Source organism: Plectropomus leopardus, chromosome 21 (genome assembly GCF_008729295.1).
Source record: "Plectropomus leopardus isolate mb chromosome 21, YSFRI_Pleo_2.0, whole genome shotgun sequence".
Classification (NCBI taxonomy): Eukaryota; Metazoa; Chordata; class Actinopteri; order Perciformes; family Serranidae; genus Plectropomus; species Plectropomus leopardus.
The window spans coordinates 3,891,941-3,916,804 of record NC_056483.1 but is presented as its reverse complement, the minus strand read 5'-3'; the positions used below and the strand labels follow the sequence as shown (position 1 = coordinate 3,916,804).

At 38.3% G+C, this 24,864-nt stretch overlaps 4 protein-coding genes across 6 annotated transcripts in view; 2 read left to right on the top strand and 2 right to left on the bottom strand.

Moving 5' to 3' along the window:
• Positions 1–7,979: 7,979 nt before the first annotated feature.
• ccl20b (chemokine (C-C motif) ligand 20b) lies at positions 7,980–10,070 on the top strand. Its single transcript, XM_042510265.1, has 4 exons — positions 7,980–8,164; positions 8,465–8,567; positions 9,596–9,670; positions 9,786–10,070. The coding sequence occupies exons 1-4, from the start codon at positions 8,083–8,085 to the stop codon at positions 9,841–9,843; spliced, it is 318 nt and encodes a 105-aa protein (XP_042366199.1). The 5' UTR covers positions 7,980–8,082; the 3' UTR covers positions 9,844–10,070.
• Positions 10,071–10,815: 745 nt separating this feature from the next.
• LOC121960969 (toll-like receptor 13) lies at positions 10,816–12,610 on the bottom strand. The gene is made up of 2 exons (XM_042510872.1): positions 12,216–12,610; positions 10,816–11,032 (listed from the first exon to the last, which is right to left on the bottom strand). Exons 1-2 carry the CDS (start codon positions 12,503–12,505, stop codon positions 10,816–10,818), a joined length of 507 nt encoding a protein of 168 aa, XP_042366806.1. The 5' UTR covers positions 12,506–12,610.
• A 62-nt stretch (positions 12,611–12,672) lies between these two features.
• LOC121960520 (toll-like receptor 13) lies at positions 12,673–16,624 on the bottom strand. 2 transcript variants are annotated; one of them, XM_042510264.1, is made up of 3 exons: positions 16,476–16,624; positions 14,656–15,731; positions 14,395–14,504 (listed from the first exon to the last, which is right to left on the bottom strand). In XM_042510264.1, exons 2-3 carry the CDS (start codon positions 15,629–15,631, stop codon positions 14,479–14,481), a joined length of 1,002 nt encoding a protein of 333 aa, XP_042366198.1. In that variant the 5' UTR covers positions 15,632–15,731; positions 16,476–16,624; the 3' UTR covers positions 14,395–14,478. The 2 variants fall into 2 exon arrangements, with proteins under 2 accessions (XP_042366197.1, XP_042366198.1); XM_042510263.1 differs by having other exon boundaries at positions 12,673–15,731.
• Positions 16,625–22,690: 6,066 nt separating this feature from the next.
• The window catches only part of cnksr2a (connector enhancer of kinase suppressor of Ras 2a), a 61,035-nt gene continuing 58,861 nt past the window's right edge, over positions 22,691–24,864 (top strand). For both annotated transcript variants that reach the window (XM_042510816.1, XM_042510815.1), the window contains exon 1: positions 22,691–22,820. In XM_042510816.1, coding sequence (XP_042366750.1) covers positions 22,757–22,820 — 64 coding nt within the window. In that variant the 5' untranslated portion in view covers positions 22,691–22,756. The remainder of the gene's footprint in view (positions 22,821–24,864) is intronic.

The window sequence follows — 24,864 nt, the reverse complement described above, 5'->3', positions numbered from 1 at the left end:
GGTCCTGCTTTTTCCTGTAAAAGTTGCTCAATGGGACAGTAGTACTTCCTTCAACCCGGTTTGCTCACATAACTAAAATCTGGAGTCTGCTACAAGTGAATTTTGCAGCTTTTAGGGCTTTATGGCTTTACTAGGGCTACTTAGGTTTTCTCACTGGAAAGTTAATATATCTCAGAAAAAACTTCACTGATTTATAGAGGTCTTAGTAAGTCTATATGGCATCATGTAACATTATGTAACATCTGGTAACCTGACTGTGAGAATTTCAATCCAAAGTGTTGAAGGGTAGTACTTAAGATTTTACAGAAATCTTTGTCACTATGTTTTGTTACTTATATTTTGAAATTGTTAATCAGCTGTGCATGTGTAAGCATTTGTTATTGTTACCACAAAGTTGCAAAAAGTTTCCGCATCTTGTGAGGTGTCGGGTCCACACACACCTGGTGACGTTTCCACTTTAGTACACTTTGAAGAGAGACAGAGACAACAAAGGAGATTCAGATCTCTGTGAGATGGAATCGGCCTCAGTCCTTTCACTTTGGATACTGGGAAGGTTTCATTGTGAGAAAGTCTGGTAAAAGTGGGAGGTGATGATGGAAAATGTTTAATATTAACTGGAGGACATAAAAACAGCCACAATTCCAAGGAGTCTTACTTAATGTCACAGACATAAAGAGAGAAGAAGAAGCAGGAAATGTAATATTACACTGCATTAATGCTGCACCCTTCGGTGATGCCCTGCCGCCGGCACCACACCGCTCCTCCTTTTTTTACTATCGAGTTTACTGCATCAACTTCGGAGAAAGCCGTACAGCAACCATGATGCCCTGCACAAACACAAACACGCATGCACAGGCAGAATAATCATCTGATATTCACATCAGGCAACTTTTTGGCAGGCTACTTCCAATTCTTGAGATTACATCTTGAGGGTTGTTGGCTCATGCAACTCTTGTGGGGTTTAGTGATATTAAGTACCCTGTGACCTCAAGCAACCTTTATTATAGTTACATACTCAGTTTTCACAACTTCAAAAAAATCAAATAAAAATTCAGCGTTGTTTTTGCTGGACCAGTCAACAAACCCAAACCCCATGTAGACTACTATGAAAACTGCATGATGAAATACAATGAATCATCATTATACAACTGCATGGTTCAGTTCTGGAAACTGATGTTCAGTGATAGTTGTGTAGAAATGTGACTTTCCAGAAGAACCTCAGTATTTCAAGCCTGTACGGATGTTTTTTAGCCACTTTTTGACAAATTGTAAACACAGCATTGATCAGTTATCACATAGAGCTGATTAGGCTCTCATGCTCCACTAAGCTGTTATTCTGAAGAGATGACTTGAAAGATCCAGGTCAGAAAGTCAAAACAATGAGCTGAATGATGCTAAAACAGCTTTGTAGTAGTAGTAGTAGTAGTAGTAGTAGTAAGGGTAAATTCAAAATCTGGTGAGAAGTTTGCATCGAAATTTAGCGCAAATCCTAATTGAATTTCCAGAAAAAAATGCAAAACAAAATATGAATTTATGTGGCTTTTCATCCATATTGTGAGCTAAGCAGTAAATGGTACTAAATCTTAAATGAGATGCCTTTACAGAGGAGGGCACAACAAGATGACGTAATCAAGAGCGCTATTCAAATCTCAAACTAAATATAAACCCTAAAAAGCCTAATTTTACTGCAGTTTTTCTAGAGAAATTGTGATGGAAGTTGTGAGGTAATAGTTGTGATGCTATATCAGATACGGAGCCTAGTATTTTGAGCATTCAGTGTTTTCTGCATAATTAGAAACTATTTGTGATGGGTTTTTGTGTTAAGTTGTGGTAATTGGACAAAATTGCATTTTTACGCAGAATTCACAAGGACTGAGAATACAACATCCCGATGGGATCGTCGAAAAGCTTTCAAAGACGAGCTGGTTGTTGAGCCAGTCATGCAGTTAGGTTTAGAGTTGATAAACTGTCTTAAAATTCCTGTTCTTGTGTTGAGTGTTTGTTTATTTGTAGTGATCGACAGCCGCCCTGCAGATACATCATAGTCATTTTAAATCAACTTAAGTGAGCAGAAACATAAATGTGGATATATATACATTCAATCTGTGATAATCCTGCAATCGTTTTAATCACTCTTGTTCTGCAAACAATGACTTACCTGCTGCCTGAACGGCCACACAAAGAAGAGCCAGCATAAGAACAGAAAGCAGCCTCATTCCACCAGAGACCAGAAGTTGTGGATCTCGCTGAAAGAGTGTGGGAATGGGTGTGAAGTGAAGTGGCTGAGTATTGTTTGGGATAAATTCACTGCCGGGAAGAGCGATTTTGCAGGGAGGGTGTAGTGGTACCTTTTTTTGTGTGTGACTGTGTATTTGGTTACATGGCAGGTGCTTTTCCTGAATTTGACTGCGCTGGTCGTCCCGGTATAGATATGTTGACTTTTTTGTGTTTGCTTGTGAATTAAGCAGGTTGTATTTCCTTTACAAGATCTATGTGATTCAGTTTCATTCTTATGCAATAACAATGCAGCTGCTGGGTGACCTTAATTCGGCCAAACAAATGTGAGTTTATTTTCCCAGCCTTGGCACCCGGTGTGATTTACAGCTGTGTAAGCTTAGATTAAAGCTCCGATTTCACCACTTTTCTTTATCTGATAATAAACTGTAGTTAAAGCCTTGGAGATGAAACACGCTATATTTCTTTTTGATTTTTTTCTTGAGGGTTGTTCAGTGACTTGATTTGGTCTTGTCATCAAAATATTTATTATATTTTTTTATAGATATTTATATGTATTATTTAGAACCCTTGTGATATCCTCAGCAATGTAAAGCTCTGTGGGATCAAACAGTGTTTGAATGTTTCAAACCTTGAGTTTGAAATGAGTTAAAGCTGCAGTTGTTTTGGCCTCTTGGGATTAGCAGAACAAGCATTAACGAATGGGTTTTTGAGAGCTAAATTTGACGGTCACAAAATAAAGAACATTAGCTAAAAGTGCTAAAAAGCCTCCATACATCTAGGGGCAAATGCACAGCTGAGTGGTACATTTCTCTGTTCTGTAATATGACCTGCACTCGAGGTACCATACAGTGCAGGTACAATGTCACACTCAACTTCCTGAGCTGATAACTTTCACTGCGATTATACATCACAACAAAAGATAAGGTTACAGCCACTGTTGAATGAAAACCTTGGGTCTTTAAAGTGTGATCTTTTTGGGAATTACAAAAAGAATCACATTTTATTGAAGTTGTTATTTCCTGAACCCGTAGAAGTGCATGTAAATCACAAAACTACAAAACTCATTTGAACTTTGGACGCATGATTTGAATTGAGGTTGCACTTCAGCACTGTAATCTATTATGTCTGTTATGGAAACAAGGAACTAGCAGTTCACACCTCAGCATTGTTGTCACAGGTTCACAGTCCTGGAGAGTCCAACTGCCATCACCTGTTACTATATTTAGCACATTTGCAATTGCTATATTTAGCATCAACATAATTATGGTATAAAAATAGATTGCAGACTTCAGATGACGCAACACAAGTTCACATGAGAACAACAGGTCTGAATGTTCTCTCGAATTTGTACAGAAATATCATTAAATGCTTAATTAAAGTAGTTATTTTTCTTTTAGGGGTTGATTATTAACTGGATTTTTCAACAGAATTGTCCTTGATGTAACTGAAATGTTGGAGAGTTGGGTGCAAATAGAGTTATGTTTAGGTCCACAGAAAGGGTAGGAATACTGTTGGTCATACCTCAATATGTGGTAATAATACAAACATCACCACATAATGAATAAAGAACATGTACAAAATTCTTAAAGAGCTAATACTTCTGGGCTTGCACCATATAAGGTCTTTTGTTTAGATCAGTCTTTGCAGGAAAGTATTATATTTTTAGTTATTTTTGTAAGCCTATATTTACATAAAGGAAGCCAGAATGCATGTGTGCAAGATGATTTATGTATACAGTTATATCAGGATGCATTTACATTGTGTTTTTTTTATGTTTGTGGGGAAGATTTGATTGAAGAAATTGAAAATTACTGTGCTTTTTTTTTTTTTTTTTAAATTAATTTAGTCCCTTACCTTGACCACTTTGGTTCTGTTCACTCATGTCTAGTACTGTAAGTCCTGAACGTTTCTCCAAACTGGAACCACGACATTTCATTTTTTCATACATGTGAAACTCATCCAACCCCAGCGATGTGACCCCGCATCTGTCTTTCCACCCAGAACTGAACCAGTAAATAAAATTAAGACCACAAACTGTTGACAGTTGAACTGTATTGTGGGTTATGTAGACACACTTTTTTGACAAGGAAGAAGAATTTGTGGAATATTAAAAAAAAATGTGATCCTTATTTTATCATCTCCATCGTGAGTCCAGCAGTAGCAGATAATTGAGTCCGTTATGGTGCAATGCAAAAAAACAAACACACAAAACTCTCTTGTAGCACTCTTTGAAGGTGTCGGAAAATCAATATCATGTTATGTAAAGGATCATATCATTGACTTCAGGGGACGACGGTGATCTGAATGTTTTTTTGAAACCAACCAAATATGTCAGTAGTACCAGGTATGGAAAGTCTTTCTTCTCACTTACTTTTTTATATTGACTAAAATTGTTTAATGGCTCTTTATAGACAATATTTAATGTTTAATAAGTTTTGTTTTGTTTTTGTTAAATGAAAATAAGGCTAAATCAACAAGTTTTCTTCCCCAAACAAATAGTATTCATACATTTTAGGTTGCCTAGCAACTTTGTGATCAACTAATAAACTCCGTTTTTAAACACCGACTGTAGCAATTTTGTAATAAATACGCATGAGTAATGCTTCAGAATGACTCTAGATGAAAGGGAGAGGTATTTCTCAAAAGGCTGAAGTCCACTGAGAATGAGAGTCCTACTCTTATCTTCTCGTTTTATGATTTATCAAAGCCTCTTCCTGCAGTAAAACTATAATGTGGCATCACTTTTATTATTTTAACAAACACATTCGCCCTTCAATGGCATGAAAGGAATTTTAATTGTTTCTGGGTACATAGAAATGAACACAGTTATAGACAGTGATAATTCCTCATCAAACATCAGTGCTGGATAATGAGTGTAACTTGTTTATTATTGGATTTTGTAGAATTCACCATACAAGTACAGTCAAAATAATAATTATATGCATCAATAAAAGTTGATAAGCATTGATAGAAGAATTTGCATGCCAAAGGTGCTAAATTTAAGCCTAATGTGGTTGAAAAGTGAAAGTTTTCTTTGACATTTAAGTCACAGATTAGCGTTTTGATTTTTTGATTGTGGCAGCCTGCCAAAAATAAATGAAAATGTGGGAAATCCTGAATTTACCTGAATTGAACTGTGCCAGAAGTCAGGCTTAGACACTTGGTTGATGAGGAAAGGATCTTGTTTGGGTTTCAATAATATTTTTGTAGTAGTTTGGCATACAGTAATCAAATTTTCTACTTAAACTTCAAAGCTGGGACAACTTTGCTGTGATTGTTACAATTAAAGCCCCATGGTTAAGGTTAGGGGACAAATGTGGTCAATAGAAACCAACGTTGACTGTTGGGTGTGGTGGAAATTACTGCATTTGCAGATAAGTGAAAGAATAAATCATGATACAAAAGCAGCTGTCTTTTGTATATTTATTAAAGTAAAAAAGAACAAAAGAAGGGTCCAACAGAGTCAAATCTATTTCAGCTGAAAGGACAGAACACAAACACCAAGAGGTGCAAGCTTTCTGACAAAGAAGATCTCATTCAGTCACATATTTATCATGGAACAACACAGTGCTGGAAGAATTAGGGAGGTTACCTCCGCTAAGATAAGACATACTGAAACAAAGAACACTTGTCTCTTTTTCTCTCCAACAGCAAATTTCTAACTCACAAATGAAACTTCCAAGGACAGTTAGAAAGATGATTTTACACAAGTCCATATGAGTTCACTTCAGGTGGTTATGAATTATTATTTCACACAGAGTGGATTATTAGTTCATGAGAGTGGACACCTCATTCAGGAAAACTTTTAAAACACATTGACTTCACGGGAATTCTAAAAAGTTCACTACAAACGCCAACTTCACACGTCAGCCCATAAAAGTAAACGTCTGATGAGGAGATGAGGGACTTTCTACTACAGGAGGCCTCTGTTTGTCTTTCCGAACTGCACTCAGGCGAGGTTATCTGTCTGCTGCACACTTCCTCACTTTCTTTGACTCATTCCATTCACGTTTGTAAAAGTAACTTTCACACAATCTAGTTTCCCAAGTTTTGTTACAAACAAGAGTCATCAGTACAGACATGTTGAAGTTGATGAAATTCCTTTCGCGTTGCTGAAAGCAAGGCAGTTAACGAATAACTTAAAGTTAAGAGTAAAGGGGAAAAAAAATGCAATCCTGCTGTGAGAGCTTAACTTCATGAGTGCTTAATGTGCTTGCACTCAACAACACACTTTTGGATTACATTACTGCAGAAATCATCCTTGAAAAAAGTGAAAGGTAGCAATATTTTATTATATTTGACAATTTACATCATATTTAAATCCTTGCCAGATTATTTAAAAATGTGAAATACAGACTTTTAAAGCTGCAATAATTGACATGTTGGACATTAAAATGCATTGAATAACAATTCCCTGCTACCAAATGCAGCAGACACAGAGCAAACATTCGCGTTAGTCCAATAAAATTACTCTACTTTAAACTGTAGTCTCTGTTAGAAAGTCTTTTTTTTTGGGTTCTTGTACTTTGTTGGGATTTTTAAGAGTCAGTATTTCCTCGTCCTGAAGTATTTTTACTGTCTGTGTTTTGGGGCTGTAGCTGCTGTTGAGTTTATATGATCTATACATCTGTGTTACCTTGTTGATTATTCTGGTTTTACAGAGGCAGATAATTTAATTTATGTATCTTAATAACAGAGGTGCAAACTTAAGTCACAGATTTAATAACTTGAGACTCAACTTGACAAACTGACTTGCAATGAGACTTGGGCTGTCAAACCAGTTACTTATGACATCACTTGGACTTGAGCTTTTTGACATGAAAACACATGATACCCTCCCCAAATCATAAAGATCAAAAAGTATTTTATTTAAAAAGTGCCTCAAATTAATACATTTCCTGTCATTTTCCTAATCAATGAACATTAATGCGGTTTGCTGCCAGCTAGTCATCACTTAATTCCTCACATCCTCTTTGTCTGGACGAATCCGACAGCGTCCAGTCAAGTTGCAGGAGAGAACATAATAAGACTAATGAGCGCCAGCTGAAAAAACGGGATGTCAGCAGTAATTTTGTCGGCATACAAAAACTTGGTGGTCAAAAAAAAAACAAAAACAAATGCAGTATACAAAACATGCAAGTCAGAAATTCCAGACAGAGAAAAAACAACTTCAAACAAACTTTTAGCAAATGAGCACATGTTTTAAAAAGCATTTATAGTTTTTGTAAATGTAATACAGAATTATCCTATTGTTTTTCTGACATTACATTTGGTGAAGAGTGCATCAGGAATTATTTAGGAATCAAAACTCAAAGTTTAGGACTTGAGTCTTGACTTAGGACTTGGACTTGAGTGCAAGACTTTACTTGTGACCTACAAAGTAATGACTTGGTCCCACCTCTGCTTAATAATGCTTTATACACCTGCTGCAGTGTTCATAGCTGTTTTTATTTTCATTTTAGTTAAATCAGCTGAGTTTTTTTCTGGTTAGTCCTCTTGAAACTATACAGAGGATGGTGGTGGTGTATTTAGAACTTATATTTACTTGTATGCACAGGCCATATATGTAAACTATTCTAACACACTTCCCAGTCCCACGTGGAGATTAGAGCCAACAGGTGTACCGGTGTTTGTTTCCTGGCTCATTTCCACATTCCTAACAATCGCACTTGCCATTACACAACCAGCCAAACACGGGAAAATCCCGGCGACGGCCTACTTAAGGAGAGAGTGAAACCAGTCTTTGTCACACTCTCACTGAATTGCTTCAGGCGCTTTACACCACTTAAACTACGACAGCAACACAAGCGACCGGCAGAGCCTGCACTCCAACAGTAAAACACTATGGCAAGCGGCAAAGTGTTTCTCCTGGCAGCCCTGTGCTCCTTCATCATCCTCAGCACTTTCATCAGCAGCACACAGTCAAGTGAGTCCTTCAGCTTCTCCTCCATGTGCAGTATTACTTCTGTCATTTCTGATAGATGTAGATGCATTTAGGAAAACGTTAGGAAGGAAAAAGTATTTTTTGCTTTATTGAATTCTAAAACATAAAGTATCTGTAAATCTAGAAGTAAAAAAATGTCAAAAGGTAGACTTAATATTTTATAGTTCAAGCAGCAGTAAGCAGAAAACAGTATTAAATTATTATTTTGTTTAAATTTTGTGTCCTCAGAACTAAAATGAAGGGGTTGTTAATTCTTTATTTTTGCTTTGTGTGTGTTTGTAGCAAGCTGCTGCCTAAGATATGTTAGGCCTCCAGTGAAAAGCCAGCAACTGCTGGGCTACACCATCCAGACCATCAACAATTCCTGCGACATCCCGGCCGTTATGTAAGTAATAGTTTGATCCCATGTCAGACTGCAATTCTGCGAATTCACAAGTAACAGCAGCACAGGGAGCAGGTGAAAAACTGGAAGATCAAGGTGGAAACAATCCGGTGAAAAATAAAACCAGTCATGTAGAGGGGTGGGAAAGACTGATACAGCATAGTATCATTTTTTGTAGAAATTATAATACTACAAATACAAATTCAACTTGTTGTACACACTAGAACAATACAATCAGTTGATCTTTCAGTCAGCTAGATAAAATTTTCTACAAGAAAATGACTGAAATGAGATGAACAGACTAAAATCTTTACCTTATCATATAAAGCAGATGCTGACGAAATTTGTCTTTGTAATAAATTGCAGTATATCACAATACTCAGCAAATTGCAATACTATTGTATCATGACTTAAGTAGCTTGGTAGTATCGCACCATGGCGCCTCTCTCGTTTCCCATTGTACGTAAGCAAGTTGTGCATTAGAAAAATTGACAAATAAAAAACTGACAAATGCTCATTTAATAATCAGAGCACAAGGTGACGGGATCAAATGTCTTTTTTCCAGTGTGCGTTTGTTTTGTCCAATAACAGTTCACGATTTTGAGAATATTCAATTTACATTTCTTTAAATTCTCATATTTAAGAAACAAAGTTTTGAGAAATGTAAAATTTAAACAGGCTTAAATTTATATTTTTGTTTTGTCTCATGTTTAAGATGAGCACTAGATATGAATTAAAGCATAAGCAGCTAGCTTGTGTATTGGAATTACACAACACATAGCTTGTGTTTCCCTGGCAGCTAAATGTTGACTCAAAATCAGTCATGACACACTGCGGGACTTTCTGAGACTAGCTTATTTGGGGGGGTCACTGTGTTGCTGACCAAAATGTGTTAGAAGAGACTGCTGGGTTGGTTAATACACAAGCTGGAATGAGACAACAGGGAGGAGGAATGTTTACTGAGTGTAATAAAGTTCAGTCATGCGTCTCATGTTTGATCATTTCTTCACTGTTTGCTGTTTCCCCCCCAGATTCCACCTTCCAGGGAAGTTTCTGTGTACCAATCCTTCTAACCTCAGGACTCAGAAACTGATGAAGACTATCGAGTAAGTATACTCAATGTGTTTGGTTTAGTTTCGTTTTCTGTACATTGTAACCATCTGTTACTCAAACCAAACACTAAACCAAATTAATATTGTGTCTTTATCTGTTTTTTTGCAGTGAAAGGAAGAGGAAGATCAGTCAGATCGGAAACCCGGGCTACACCACATCAGCATAAGCTCTATGCAGCAGTTAATATCTGCAATATATGACTCTAATATTTAAAAAAACAAATAATTACCCTGATAGGGACTATCGTGTGATTTTTGTTAAATTGTTATATGTTATCTTATTATTTGTTCTGTTTTATAAACAGGGAAGTGTAGTATTTTTGATACTCTGTTAACTGTATGCTGTAGCTACAGAACATCAACTAAAAATAACATTGGTTTTTAAAGCACATATATATATATTTGTATATTTTGTGCAGATGAATACTTACATTTTTAGGGTACAGAAATGGAGTATGAAACAATGTGTTCAAACAAAGTTGAATGTTTGATTGTATTATCTTATATATTTGTCAAAACAATATTAAAAAGAAATACTTAAGAATACATGTGTCTGTCAATATGGGTTAAACCACATTCACCGCATGCACTGGTTAATTCATCAATTCAATACACTTTTTTCTTTTCATTTTTCAGTTATGACATTAAAAATCACTGTGAAAAGAATACTTGAACATTGAATGCTATATATATATATATATATATATATATATATATATATATATATATATAACCAACTAAATAAGCAATTTGCAAATAAAAACAAGATTTCATCACACAATAATACTTTGTATCTTGTAATAAAATTTTAAAAAAGTGTGAGTGTGAGCTCGATTTTAGCAGATTTTCAGCTGCGGAAAAAAGTTTGACCGATGAAAAATCCTTTGTTCCAATTGATGTCATAGCTCCAGATCGTAGCTAGCATGTGAGATTGTATTCTCAATTTGACGCTGAATTCTCAACACCCATGTTGTACGACAAACTCTGCAAAGGCAGCAACGTCCATCAGATACACGTTTTGAAATTTTGTGGTTACACAAGCCAACAAGAAGACTCAAACCAATCCACCACACTGTCGCTGAGTCTACCACAGTGGATTGTAGTTCCCTTTCCATCAAGGTCTGTCCACCACAGTGAGGTTAAATCTGTCCCTCACCAAGATCGTCTTTAGTCTCCAGAGCCTGACGGAGTTTCTCCCAGAACAGTTCAGGGTGCTCCTTGGCTCGAGGCCAGCTGAGATAGGTCCACCTCTTCAGCAGCTTTCTCATGCGGTAGTAAGGAGACAGCTCAGTGGCGGGAATGTCCTCCAGAAACACCAGGATCAGCACGTCCTTCTGCTCATCAAACAGGCGGAAGCTGTAACGAGTACAAAGACAAATTAGGAACAGGACAAACACCACTCATCATGTAGTATTTCTTTAAATTCAGCTTAAACTTAATGTCTCGTCTCAAAAATGTCAGAAAACCATGAACAAGTTCCTAGTTCCCATTGTGATCAACAGTTTAAAACCCCAAGTTATTTAATATACTTTGATATATGTAACACAAAAGCAGCAAATCCTCCGATTCAAAAATCTGGAACCATCAAATGGATCACATCTTTGCTTGAAAAATGACATGAAGATGAACAGCTGTAAAAATGTATTAATTAACTATATGTTTTGGAGCAGTGTACTTGTTTTTTAAAAAGTCTTCCAAAATTATTTTTTTTCTCCCCTGAAGTCCACTTACAAATCAGACTTGGCTTAGATTTAAAATGAAGGCAAAGTTCATGATGACAATAATAATATGGTTTGAGATCATTTTAGAAACCTAAATGTGCAGTTTAACAGATTATACTTGATGTGAAAACACTTTTTTGCAGTACTTGTAAAAACTCAATTTGTATTAAAAAATATGAAAAAAACAAACAAAAAAAAGCTGAAATATTGCAAAAAAAAAATAGATGGCTGGCTGAGGTGTGAAAGTGGTGTATCAATAGAAAGAAAGTGGGACAAAGTGGTACAAAATGACAGTCACTGAATGAATAATCGTGATGCACAAGAAGCATGTGGCCTATTTGTCACTTGCTCTTGCCAAAGATACTCTATTAATTACATCATCTTTGTGCTTCCTCTTCCTCTTTATTGGTTTAATGTCACCTGACAGGAGAATTAGCACCACCAACTGTTTATCGTGATGAACCAACATACTAATATATTCACCCAACAGTAGTGAATGAAAACTCACGTTCAATAGCATTTTCTCAGGCATATTTTCTGGGAGTTTGATTGAAATTTGTGCTGCATTTGTGTAGAAACCCGACTTTATGCTGCCTCATTCTTTAGGTTGACATTGAAAAAATTAGAAATAACTACCTGATAAACTGGACTTTTTTTCTGTTTTACAATGGCTTTTGAATTGAAAAACTTAAGATTGAGGTCAGTTTGTGTAAATAACATAAAGACCCACTAATATACAGTATAAGCTTAGCCAGTAATGGATTAATGACAAACTTGCTTCATCCAGATAGTGAAATGTTACTGCTATTGTGTCTCACCTGGCCACCTGTATCTCTCTAGAGCACCACTCGCTCTCAAGGTATCTGCGACTGATCACACAGATGGTCTTCCTGCTTCCATAGATGGCATCTGTGATGTTGTCTATGATGGGTTTACCTGAGTGAGAGAAAAGGAAAAGAAAAGGGCCCTTACATAGAAAATGTGTTCTGATTTTCCTCATTAGTCTTGATGTTGCAGTATAGAGAGTACTATGGTGACACCCTCTGGAGTATAGATGACAGCACAAGCAACTGTTATTACTTATGCACATACAGTATATAAGTAACATTCACAATAGCACAGTCATTGCCAAAGAACAGCTTGTCTGCACTGAAATCAGATAGAATCAAAAGGAGAAAAATAACTTTTTTAAATGTTTTTTTTTACTGTCAGTGTAGTTACAAGCCCATAATGCACTGTAGAAATTTGAAGTTAAGAGTGTTGGCCAAATTCACAAGAAAGTATTTAATCTATAGAACAATCAATGTCAATGCTATCCACACCATTGTCAAAAAGGCTTCTTCAAAGGCATATTTTGAACTGATTAACTGTTAAAGGGGTTGAAAATGTTCAGCATAAACAATAGCAAATGTGGAACTTGCAGCTGCATAGATAAACAGGGCTAAGTGTCGACAGCTATGTTAACAGCTGTGAGAAACAGTGTTGCTTTGTCTAAGGCTGATGGGATTGTGATTATCTTAGGCGATAACTGTTGATCCATTTCTGTGGCTATATAAAGAGAGGCAGGGCTCTGTTCATCCCTGTGAAAGTTGCTTGGTGACACATGGAGTCAAAAAAAAGTTTGACTTCCCCTGTATAAAATTACTTGGATTTTCCGCTTAGTTGGTCGAAACAGCTTAATGCCGGGTGTAAGGTCTGTATTACCTGGTTCGAAGTCTCGGTGATGCAGACACAATCTCCAGCCCTGCTCTCCTTCCAGTTTTGGCCACAGCTCTCTGATGACCCATGGCTCGTCATGGGCATTGTAGGAGATGAAAGCATCATACTGATTTGGAACTTGCATGTGTTTATGCTTTTTGTCAAAGAGAAAAGCCAAGAAGATGTAGTAGGCATAGACCAGGTGCCACCTTAGAAAATGGTAAGTCAATGACGCCACCATAAACAAGAGGATTGTACATGTGGTGGTGATAAAGCAGATGAATTCAGTGTCCACTGTGCAAGACTGGACAGCGAGGTCCAAGAGTTTCATACCTTTAAGGTTTGGAGGATAGTTACACGTAAAGTTGTAGGCATCAAAAACTTGTGTTTTCTTGTCATTTTCTGTCCACTGGAGGAACCAGGCGTTATCACAGTCACAGGTAAAACTATTGCCTTGAAGATCCAAGTAACTCAGAGCCGGGAGGGACATCACTGTTTCCTCTCTGAAAACTGAAAATTGATTCTTTTTTGCCTGCAGGAACTCCAGCGTAGTTAGGTTGGCCTCTATAAGGAAATCTAGGGACCCAAGATTTATTCTAGATATATAAAGGCTTTTGAGGTTTCTAATTGGGGAAAACAAATCCGAAGAGAGATCCATCAGTTCATTTGAGCTAATATCAAGTGTTTGCAGTTGAGGCGTGTAATTAAATATGTCTTTGTCCAAGGAGCGAAGTTCAAGGTTCCTGGCAGTGAAAACCAAAAGATTAGTCAAACCTTGAAGGAAGTTAGTAGGCAGCTGGGACCTTCCTTTACGGTGATTTCCAGTAAAAGCCAGTGTCTCCAGATTAGACAGTTGAGAAAATGGTGGATCATCCAAAGGTGAACTCTTGTCATATTTAATGTCATTGTCACTCAAATCCAACCGTTTTAAATTTTTCAGATGATTGAAACTACCTTTGTAATCTCTATGACTTTTCATGTCATTCAATTGTAGTTGAAGTTCGTTAAGATTTGCCAAATCAATAAAACAATCCTTTTCAAGGAACCTTATTTTATTGTCATGTAATGACAAGTTCTGGAGTGACCGCAAGCCCTTAAATTCCCCATTTCTAATTGAGGTGAGTTGATTTGAATTCAAACGCAGTTGTCTAAGATTTGGCAAGTATTTGTTGAACGCACTATTTAATTTAGTGATGCTGTTGTTCTGCATCTTTAACACTTCCAAACGTATTAAATCCTTGAAAACACACTCTTGTAAAGCTGAGATTGAATTCTGATGAAGGCTGAGCCGTCTGAGCTTTGTCAGATTGGCGAAATCGTAACATCCAAGTGTGCTGATGTTATTCTTGCTGAGATCCAGCTCTTCAAGAGTTGGTTGATTCCTCAAGGCAGCTGGAACTGATGGAAGCCTATTGTGATTCAGAGCCAGGATTTTAATACCTTGAAGAAAACTGAGGGCGTCGTCTTTGATATTTTTTATTTTGTTATCGGCTAAATCTAACTCTGTTACGTTCCTACACAACTGGAAAAAATCTGAACTGACAAAAAATAAATTGTTACCTCTCACTTGGATTGAGGACACTGTTGGGATGGTGCAGGAAATGTCAATTAATGCCCTCAGATGTGAACGCGTCATTGCATTCATCTTCAGAGAAGTCAACGAGGAGTTGACGATCTCTAGTATTACTTTCATGTCATCAGGAGTTATTTGAAGCCCACTGATATCAAGGGTAGACAGATGACTAAGAAAAGTCTTGTTACGAACATCCCATTTCATGTGATGCTTCTTAGACGAGCCACCGATGCTTAACCAGGTAAGACTAGGAAAAACATCTGCAGTGATCCTGAAGTTTGCAAGAGGATTTTCAGACAAGTCTAGGAAAGCGAGTTTTAGTGAGCTGTTTGTCAGTTCCCACGACTGAAAATTGGTTAAATTGTTGTTTGCAACATACAACTCCCGTAGATTTGGCAGGTGCTGTATTATCGTATGGACATTTGTTATGCGGTACAGTTTGTTGTTGGAGATGTCTAAAATTGTCAAGCTTACTAAGGACTTGAAAGAGGTGGATGACACCGTTTTGATTTGATTTTTATTAATTCTGAGCTGTGTGAGGTTACTCATACCATCGAATAGATTATCTCCAAGTTGAGTAAGCTTATTATCATTTAGATTTAACTTCTTTAGGGAAATCAGATCCGTAAAGGCGCCTTTCTCTATCTGCGAGATGATGTTGCGTTTCAGAATTAACTCTGTCAAAGCTGAAAAGTTTTTGAAATCTGATGCGTGTATTTTTGAAATTTTGTTTCCAATCAAGGTCAAACCTTCGACTGTTAAGGGAATATCTGTAGGAACAGCAGTGAGTCTGTTCTGGGAACATATGGCCTTATTAAAACTGATGTGGCAAGACTTCAGTGCATATCCTGCGACTGGAACGACAAAGCTGACAATATTCAGCAAGACGAAAACAAAACTTAGCTCAAAACATTTTGATCCACTTTTTGCCATTGTCTTGTCCACTTTCACTCCAGGACCCATTTTAAAAATCTTTGTTACAGAAGGATAAGTGATGTCCAATCAACATGAAGTTTTTTTCAGTTTATAGTCCACCTGGTTGATAAAACTGCAGAGGGTGATTCTGAAAATCAAATGAAACAAAGACCATCAGGGACAGTAACAACAAAAAAATAATTCAATTGCTGTTAAAAAATGATGAAATTAGAACACTATCATAAATGAACACCAAATAAAAAGTTTAGTGTGTAGGACATAGGACAATATATTGGCAGAAATAAAATGTAATATATGTTTTTATTAGTGTAATCACCTGAAAATAAGAACTGTTAGCCCAGTGTTTCTGCAGTTGCCCAGAATGAGCAAACCAAATGCTGACTCTCGACAGGCCATTAAACATCTGCATTCAGTGTTTTTTACCGGTTAGAGAAGAAGAGACTTCTATGGATGATTCCGCTTCTGCTAAAAAACCTCCTGATTTTTGGATCTTAGATGTTTGGAAGTTATTGGCCATCTCTAACATGCCAGCTTCGATGAAACACTGATTTGTACTGAGAAACTGCTTTATTCAGTGTTTGTACCACTTCATACCACCTGATCTGTCGGTTTTGGAGAGGAGAATACCTCTGTGGATAATTCGGTTTACGGTAAAAACTTCCTGAACAATGAAACTGAAGGAATTCTGAAGGAACTGAAGTTTCAGCTGGTTAAAATCTGCATTTCTCTCTGCTAGATTCCACTAAATCCTCCTAAATCTTACACATTGACCGGACCTTTGAAGGACTGCTCGTCATTTGAATATTTGAGCTCAGAAAATTGACCTAACCTTGTTTTAAATGATCAAGAAATGACGACTTCTGATACTTACAGTGTCAAACAAAGAAGTGCTGTGTAATCACTGCAGAATCTTCTTAAAATGATCTTGCTTAGTTCCAATAAAATATTATTCTTGGATCAAAAAAGTGGAAATGACATGCACTAACTTGTATTATATAGTGTATGTGAGAAATCTGTTCCTCTTCCACCTCTCCTCTTTCTGGAGTCTCTGTCCTCTTTCTAACAGGGGAGGAAGTGAAAGTAAAAAGTAGGGTGGGCTGTTTTGTCTTGTTTATCTTGTTTAGTTGTTTTTTAAAAAATTATTATTCTTAATTCACAAACACTAACCTCATACATTTTAATAATTTACAGTAACTGTAAACACATACATTTATACATGCCTGGCAAATATTTAAAAAGACATCTAATGCATCTAGGATATTAATGCCCTTTATCCAAATTAGAGCACTATCTTCTATTCCCTTTTTAACTTCTTTATTTATTTCATACAGGCTTGTGTGGTTCTACCCTCTTCCTCTTTAAAGATGACTAATTACTGGTGCAGATTAAGTGTGAGAGTGTCCAACAAAGAACCAGTCCTTCCTCTTGTCTGCTGCTTGTCTGGTAGCTACAGTATCTGCAGCTGCCAGAGAAGAAAAGGGACATTTCACTGCTCAGATTTGTTTGAGCAACATGAAGTTGAGACGTGGTGCGTTAGTAAACACATGTACAGGGACATTATGTGTGAGCTTAAGTAATTACATTGATGGTAACAAGCAAAGTGCAGCTCCGTCAGGTGTGTCTGGGAAACAGCGAGTGCAGGGCAGGCTAGATGCCAAACTGAAACACTTTAACTGGCCGGTTAAAGAGAAGTCAAGAAGTCATTGACGGTATAATCTTTATAAACAGATATTCACATATGAATGCAGAATCTATAGGCCACTGGACAAGATGTGGTTATCAGAAACGTTCTGGTTTGTTTTCCAAGTAGTAATGACCAGTAAGATTTGAGCAGCAGGCACACAGTGTGTTTGGAACGGCAGATCCCATGGACCAGAGTCTGATGGCGGATCAGACAGCTGATGGTCCGGCAACATCGCAGTAAGACAGACAAACAGAGTGTAGTGTCTGAAAAAAGCCAAATTTACAGAAATGGAAAATGCATTCTTAAAAAAAATGAATACACTTGTAATTCATACAGTATTTCAAAAGTAAAAGTCGTGTCAGTGTCTGCATAGCTGATACATGTCACATCACAGTGACTCACTATCTTTTTGGTTCAGAAGAAAACGTAATTCCGCTTTCTCAATATTTGGAAAAAATAGGCTATTGCACAATCAGAAAAGTTTTAGGTTTATGTAGAATCCTGGTGCTGGTTGATGTCAACATTTGCCTGTGTTTGCTGTGAGTGACTTCTGTTACATATTAATGTAACTGTCCAATAATGTCTAATTATATCTACAAATAATGTGCTATTTATTTAAGGAATAACATTTAATTATTTGAGGTAGTCTGTCACTTCAGTGAAAAAATGATATTTTATGAATGGTCTTTATGTTCTCTAATCCCTGTTTTGCTTCCTCATCTACAGTTTATTATGATGATTTCCATGAACAGTGGCAGAAAACACAACAATATCTTGTGTATTGTGGTCCTAAAACCTGGAAATTCGTTAGCATTTTAGGACTCCTGGTTCCCTTGTCTAGAAGTCAGTGGGTTTTTTGTATGTGTTTTTGGTTAAATCTCTGAAATACGGTCTGTGGTTAACACAAGCTGAGAGAGAACCTCATGTTTTGTTCTACAACATAAAAGAACTTTCCATTTTGTTGTTTTCTGGTTTGTTTAGTTTTTACAGTTATTATAAAATTTAGAATGGCATTGGAAAAAGTCTGAAAAAGTCTTCTGTTATGCATTAAACTGTAGGAACTTTGATTTTAGGCTTCTAACCAAAACAAAAAAATCCCCTAGCTTCTAGAAAAGGGAAGCAGGATTGCAAAAAATTTAACTCACTTCCAGGTTTTAGGGCGCATTACTTGTGCACCTTATTACTACTAACACTAAGTTTATCTGAGGCACAATTTCTGTAAATGACAGCATTTTTTAACTTGCAGTTGGTTGAGGTACCAGCTTTAATGGCAATCTATCCAATAGTTATTGAGATGTTTTAAAAAAAGAAAGATGCAAAATATAGCAAGAATCAGAGAATTAATCCATCACTTCCAGCCATTTTCTACACCTAAAAAACTCAGTTTACTTCAGATTAAGATCCAATAAAAATTGAAAAGGAAAAAAAACCTAACACCACTGCTCAGGTCTCTGCAGTAGCTTCTAGTGTGTCACAGAGTAGATCTTTAGTGCTATTCCTCACTAAATGACCAACATCAATAGCAAATTTCACCAGCAGAGGTCTCTATTGGGAAGGGAAACTGTGTGTGTACAGCCTCTGTACTCTGCATGCATCCACCTACAGAGGACATGACGCTGCAGTGAATTAGATCAAAAGATTTATGTTCAGTACTTGTATCTTTTTCCTTTGTTATGACTGAACTATGTGTGCTGTGCACTCTGATGTAATATGTGTGTATGTTTGTGTGAAATGCTTGAAAAGTGATAGGTTCTCTTTTAACACACACACACACACACACACACACACACACACACACACTAATGCAGTGTAATGCATCTTTAATGATTTGATTAAATTGAATAATGCTCTAATCATACTTTCATTACATGATCCCACTGACTGAAATCACTACCATGTGTTAGCTTAACATCTCACTGGTAAACATTAATATGTATAATAATTCATTAGTGTGACTAGCAACAGCTTTATTCACTAATGCAGGATACATTAGAGCAGTGATACTCAACTTACAGCCGGAGGGCCAAATCTAGCCCCCAAATCCCCCCCTGCGCCCCTCAACCCCTACCATTTTCTAATTCACAATAAAAATATAGTGATTCACACTGACAATTGGCTTTGTATTTAGTGTCTTATATAAGGTACCAGGATGCAGGAAACAGCATCAAAATAAAGCTTCTTTATCAAATAAAAAGTGCTAGTGAAGGATTCCCTCGCATCCGTCAACAGAGATCCTACTGAGCCCCTAATGTCCTAAAATCCTACAATCATCTCAAAATCCTAGAAACCTCCTTCCTAAAACCCTAGAAATGTCCTGAAATCCTTGAAATTTCCTTAATCCTAGAAACATCCTAAAACCATAGAAATGTCCTAAAATCCTTGAGAATTAAAATCAAGAAACATGTATTGGGCTGCTTCGATTGGCCCCTGGCCTCCTGCCATTTTTCAGAAGTGGCATCCAAGCAAAGCAAGTAGAGTATCCCTGCATTAGAGTCTGGTGCTTGTTTCAGAGAGAATCCTCATAAATTCTCATAGTGAGTTTAACAGTGCAGTGATTTTATAAATGTTAACAGAAGATTAAACTGAAGATGGTAACAGATTTTGGTATTTAGTCAGTGAAAAGATCTCAAAAGGTTAATTTAATTCAATTGCAAAAACAATATTCTTTGACTTGGCTTTTTGCTGGCATCCCGATACAGTGCGCTGTTCCTGGAAAAAGATGTTGCTGGGGTTTTTTGGGTTTTTTTAAGCAATTTTTTTCAGTGGTTGAGGCTAAATTCACTCAGCTGGAATGAGGTTAACCAATCCATAAATAGTGGATTTTTTTTAATTTACTGACAGCCATTTTTCTGAGCCAAGGTAATGTGCAAGACGGAGGCTTTACCCTCACCTGCCCACCCCCTTTAAATTGGATTAGGCTGCACTCAATTCTCAAATTAACTCCATGGAGGACATTGACTTGTCACTGTAAGAAAGGGTGTAAATATCACTGTCACACTGTCCATGCTCACTGGGAACACCTGTGCTTTTTCCATTATTATGTGTCAAAACCTTGGCTGTCAGAAAGGCCCTTTGCATTGATTGTACGCTAAACTGGACTGTCAGATTTTTCTGAAATTTGTCTGAGACACGAGTTATTTTCTCTGTAGACTGTGTTATGTAACTCGTGGCTTTGAAGGGCATAAAACTCAGTTTATTCGCTGGTACAAATGAGCTGTACAAATGTTTAAAGGGGACGTATTATGCTCCTGTTCAGCTCTGTATTTTGGTATTCTAGAGCATGTTTTCATAATTAAATGTTACAAAAAACACATTGTTGTGCCTGTTTTCATCCTCTGTATAAAACACTCAGTTTAGTGCCTGTCTTATTAAGCCCCCTCTTACAAAAAGAGTGAATATTGGACTTATCATTCATCAGGTGGTTAGAGATCCGACTCCAAATGAACAGTAATGTTGCCATGTAACCAACAAAACCTCAATCCTACAACAAAACAGAGAGTCGAAGTTCCTCTCTTCCTGATGTCCCTCCCAGAACCTTATTTTGGAGAAAATATATATGGAAGTCTATGGCAGCAAATAACGTTTTGATTCAGTTTGAATTGTAATTAGCACATATGTAGTTCACTGAGCAGTTTCAAACAAAACTAAATATCACACTGCTGGTGTGTCCTGGGTGTGCTTTTTTTGGTGGTGGGGGGGGGGGGGGGTCGGCTCAGTATTTTATGTGATGATCTTGGACAAGCCAGGTTGAGACTTCAACTGACAGGGGTTGGTTCAGTTCAGGTTGTATTTTTGTAAGTTGGGCATTTTAACATGCTGTCTATGAGGACTGACTGGTTTCTGGAGTCAGCCTCAAGTGACCATTCAAAGAATTTCACTTTAGGCACTTTTTTGTTGGCCTCATTTTTCAGCTTTGAACAGCCAGTCATGTCACACTATCAGACACGGTCCTTTACAGGGGTCCTGTGTTCTTGCTGTGCACTTCTGACAATATCTAAATGGAGATCTTTGAGATGCCGCTGGTGGCAGAAGTGAGTTTTTGAAACACAGCCTCCTACAGTTTAGGATAACCTTGATTTCCAAAAGATTCAAATGTTTCCTTGTCATGAAATTGCATCAGCTCATGTCTGTGGTTAAAGCATTGCTTAGGCTTATACCCCTTTTCCAAGAAAATCAGTGCATTCACAGGTTTTTAAAAAGTGAGTAAACCCCTAAAAATAGGCTATAGACTGCTTTCCCATTGCCAGAAGAGCAGAGCTGTGTACATGGCTCTGCAGCGGATGGGTACGGCTATTGTGTGTGTGTGGGAGGGGGGGCGTATTGGTGAGTCTGCGCTACAACTTCACAACTTGGAAACTCCTACCAGCCCACATCACATGAATGTGACATTAATGAGACACACACCAACTGGTGAGTCCCCGTAAAACTACCTATTGTGGAAACAGGCCTATTGTTGTCCTGCTGCCCCCAAGTGGCCAGAAAAATAAGTCATGCAAGTCCAAGGAGAAGGTTGAATTGTGTGAACACAGGTGTAAATTAGAGCACTAATTGGATATGAGATGAGACAAAAATGGTTTGAGGCTAGAGAGAAATGATCTTTTGAGCAGAGGTGGAGAGGCTGGCTGAGGCTTCATTAAGTTTCCTCACTAAGCAGCAGAAGCAGAAAGTGTGTAGGTACCTCATGTTTCCTGTCCCCAGACGTGCACACGCACACACACACGGTCTCTGTCACACACGCACACACACTTTATATCTTTTTCACTCACTCATGGGGCCTGACTAAACATCTTGTGAGAATATCTTTTCCCCATCATATCTGCATGATTGTATCGCTCCAGAGGGAAATACACTGATATGTGCGCGCGGAGCCACCCACGGGGCGCGTGCACGATTTAATCATATCTGGAGAGAGAGAGAGAGAGGGAGAGAGAGAGAGAGAGAGATGCTGTCGGGTGTTGAGTCCGGTGTGACTTATCTATCCTACTCTGCTGCTGACGGTAACGGACCGGCTGCGCACACACCTACACACACTCCTCTCGATTTTTGTCACACACACATACACACACACATACGCACACCGGGAGGACCGGAGTGGCGCACTGGGAGGAAGGGAGGGAAGAGAGGGGGAAAAGAGCCACATGTCAGACTGGATCGAGCAGGGGAATGTACCGGATTCCGCTGCACACACGCACGGGCTGTCCCGCACTGAGGGCACGGCTGCGTTAACGGGACACGACACCGGGCTGAGCGAGGGGCGGGAGGACCGGACTGGGATAGTGTAAAAAAAAAAAAAAAAAAGAAAGAAAAAAAAAAAGCAATCACCTCACCGGGCGGGGGGGGGAGGAGAGGACAGAAGGGGGGGGGGCGGGAGGGAGGGTCGGGGGGAGCTGTGGCCGGCTGACAGAGCTTTGTTTTGGGGTTGACAACACCGCTTGCGCGCAACGGAGAGTCGGCGCAAAGTTTCCTCGATGGCGCTGGTGATGGAGCCGGTCAGCAAATGGAGCACGAGCCAGGTGGTGGAGTGGATGAAAGGTAGGCTGTAGCATCACACACACTCACGCACTCACTCTCTCACACACACGCATGCTGTATGCAGATGATCAATTCATAGTCAAAAACCCTCATAAATAACACACCTGGAGGCAGATCAAGACACTCTGGTTGATCATGACAGATGAGCAGTAATGCAGAGGCGACAGATGCTGGCAAGATGTCATGTTGTGTGGGAGGTGTGTGTGTGTGTGTGTGTGTGTGTGTGTCCATGCATCATACTGGCACCTGATGATCAGCGGGTGATGATGTAATGTGTGAGTGACAGGAAGAGAGCCAGCCAAACTTCACTGCTCAGAAGAGCAGGGGCGAGTATAGAAAGTTTTGAATTGGGGGGACGTGGACTCAAGTGTGTGTGTGTGTGTGTGTGGGGTTCCACAGCCATAGACGGATTAATACCTGCTGCTTTTACACAGTGATTGCACTACAAGGCTGAATTGAAGTCTTCCTTTTATACCGCCCTTACATTTTTACACAGAACCAGACGACGGCGGCGTCATTCCGCTTCCGTGTGTGATTATACACTGCATCACAGCAAAAAGAGGCAATCTGATGTTTAACACAGCAGTGTCGGCCTGTACTGTGACATACAGTATTTACGTTATAAACAATAACAAAGGCATAACGTGCATCACAATCATTTACATTCTTGTTATATGGCTGCTGATCTCGTCCCCTGCACAGACGTTAAAGAGCTCCCGAATCTCATTGTTTTCCCAGTTTGCAAACATTTAGGGCTTCTGTTCTTCTTAATATTAGCCACTGTTTGCAAGCAGATTCTCTTTAAATCCGTGGTGGGTAACACACATAAATACGTCGTCAAAACGAAACACCCGTACTGCCCATAGTCACGTCTTTCTGGCTTTACACAGACCTCGTTATGGCGCTGTTACTACATCCGTTACTAGCTCAGAGGAGAGGCAATGGAATGGCGATGCAGAATAACGGTGTGATGTTCCCACCTTGGACAGGCAGTGTAAATGCGGCTAAGAGTGTGTGTTTGTGGGGGCTCGTAAACGGCACACAGCTATGAACCGATCAACAATGAATGAAATGGATGAAAGGCCCCTCAACCCTCCTACACAGTTTTTAGGTAGTTCTAATCATGCTGATGTTTGTTGCCGATGTTCATTTTTCTGATATGTTTGTTTTAATTATTTGATGGTTTGACGTCATGATTGACAGCTGTGTGTGCCAATTGGTGTGCTTGCAATCAGCGGTGTTGCTCACGATTGGCTGGATCTGGTATTGCGTAGATTGTGGCTCATCTGTTTGTTACTCCTCTGGCCCGGCTCTTGAGAGAAAAAATTTTCAACATGCAAGAGCGTACAAAGCAGGATTGAGCTCAACTGTCTCATAATTCTCTCAGACTGACAACAGTCTTAAAGATTCAAATTCGTGTCATCTTAAGTGCTGTTTAACAGAGATTTGTGAATAAGGAGTACTGTTACAGTGTAATTTAAGAAAGAAATAATCAATTAAAAACACAAAAAACCTAAATGAGTATTTATCCAAAAAATGATATTGAGTTTTGTTTACAAGAGCACATGTGATAGTTCACAGTGATCACACTGGAGACGTTTCTCATTCATAATTTAAGAGCCAGGCTGATTAGGTTTGCACCCAGGGGCCTTTGTGAACATTGAAAAACTCTTTTACACATTAAAAAGAAATGGCTATTACTGATACATTGTGCTTTCCAGCATCCTCGCTGCCGTTTGACAGTGCATCTTTGTTAGTCCTGTGAATAATGGGACAATGTAGACGCTACGAGGCACTCAACAATCCTTGCATTTCCCACATAGACACACCAGAATTTTATATTATAAAATTCTCTAAAACATGGAGGATAAAATTGAGATGTGGTGTCCGCTCCTCAGTCCCCATATTTGTACATACTGTATGTTGTAACAACTCATTTTGGCTCAGCACTCAGTGCCAGAATCACTCAGGCTTCCTCCAAAATAACCTGCCAAAAGCAGACCTGCCACAATTAAGCCCAGACCATTATTCAGATTTATTATCT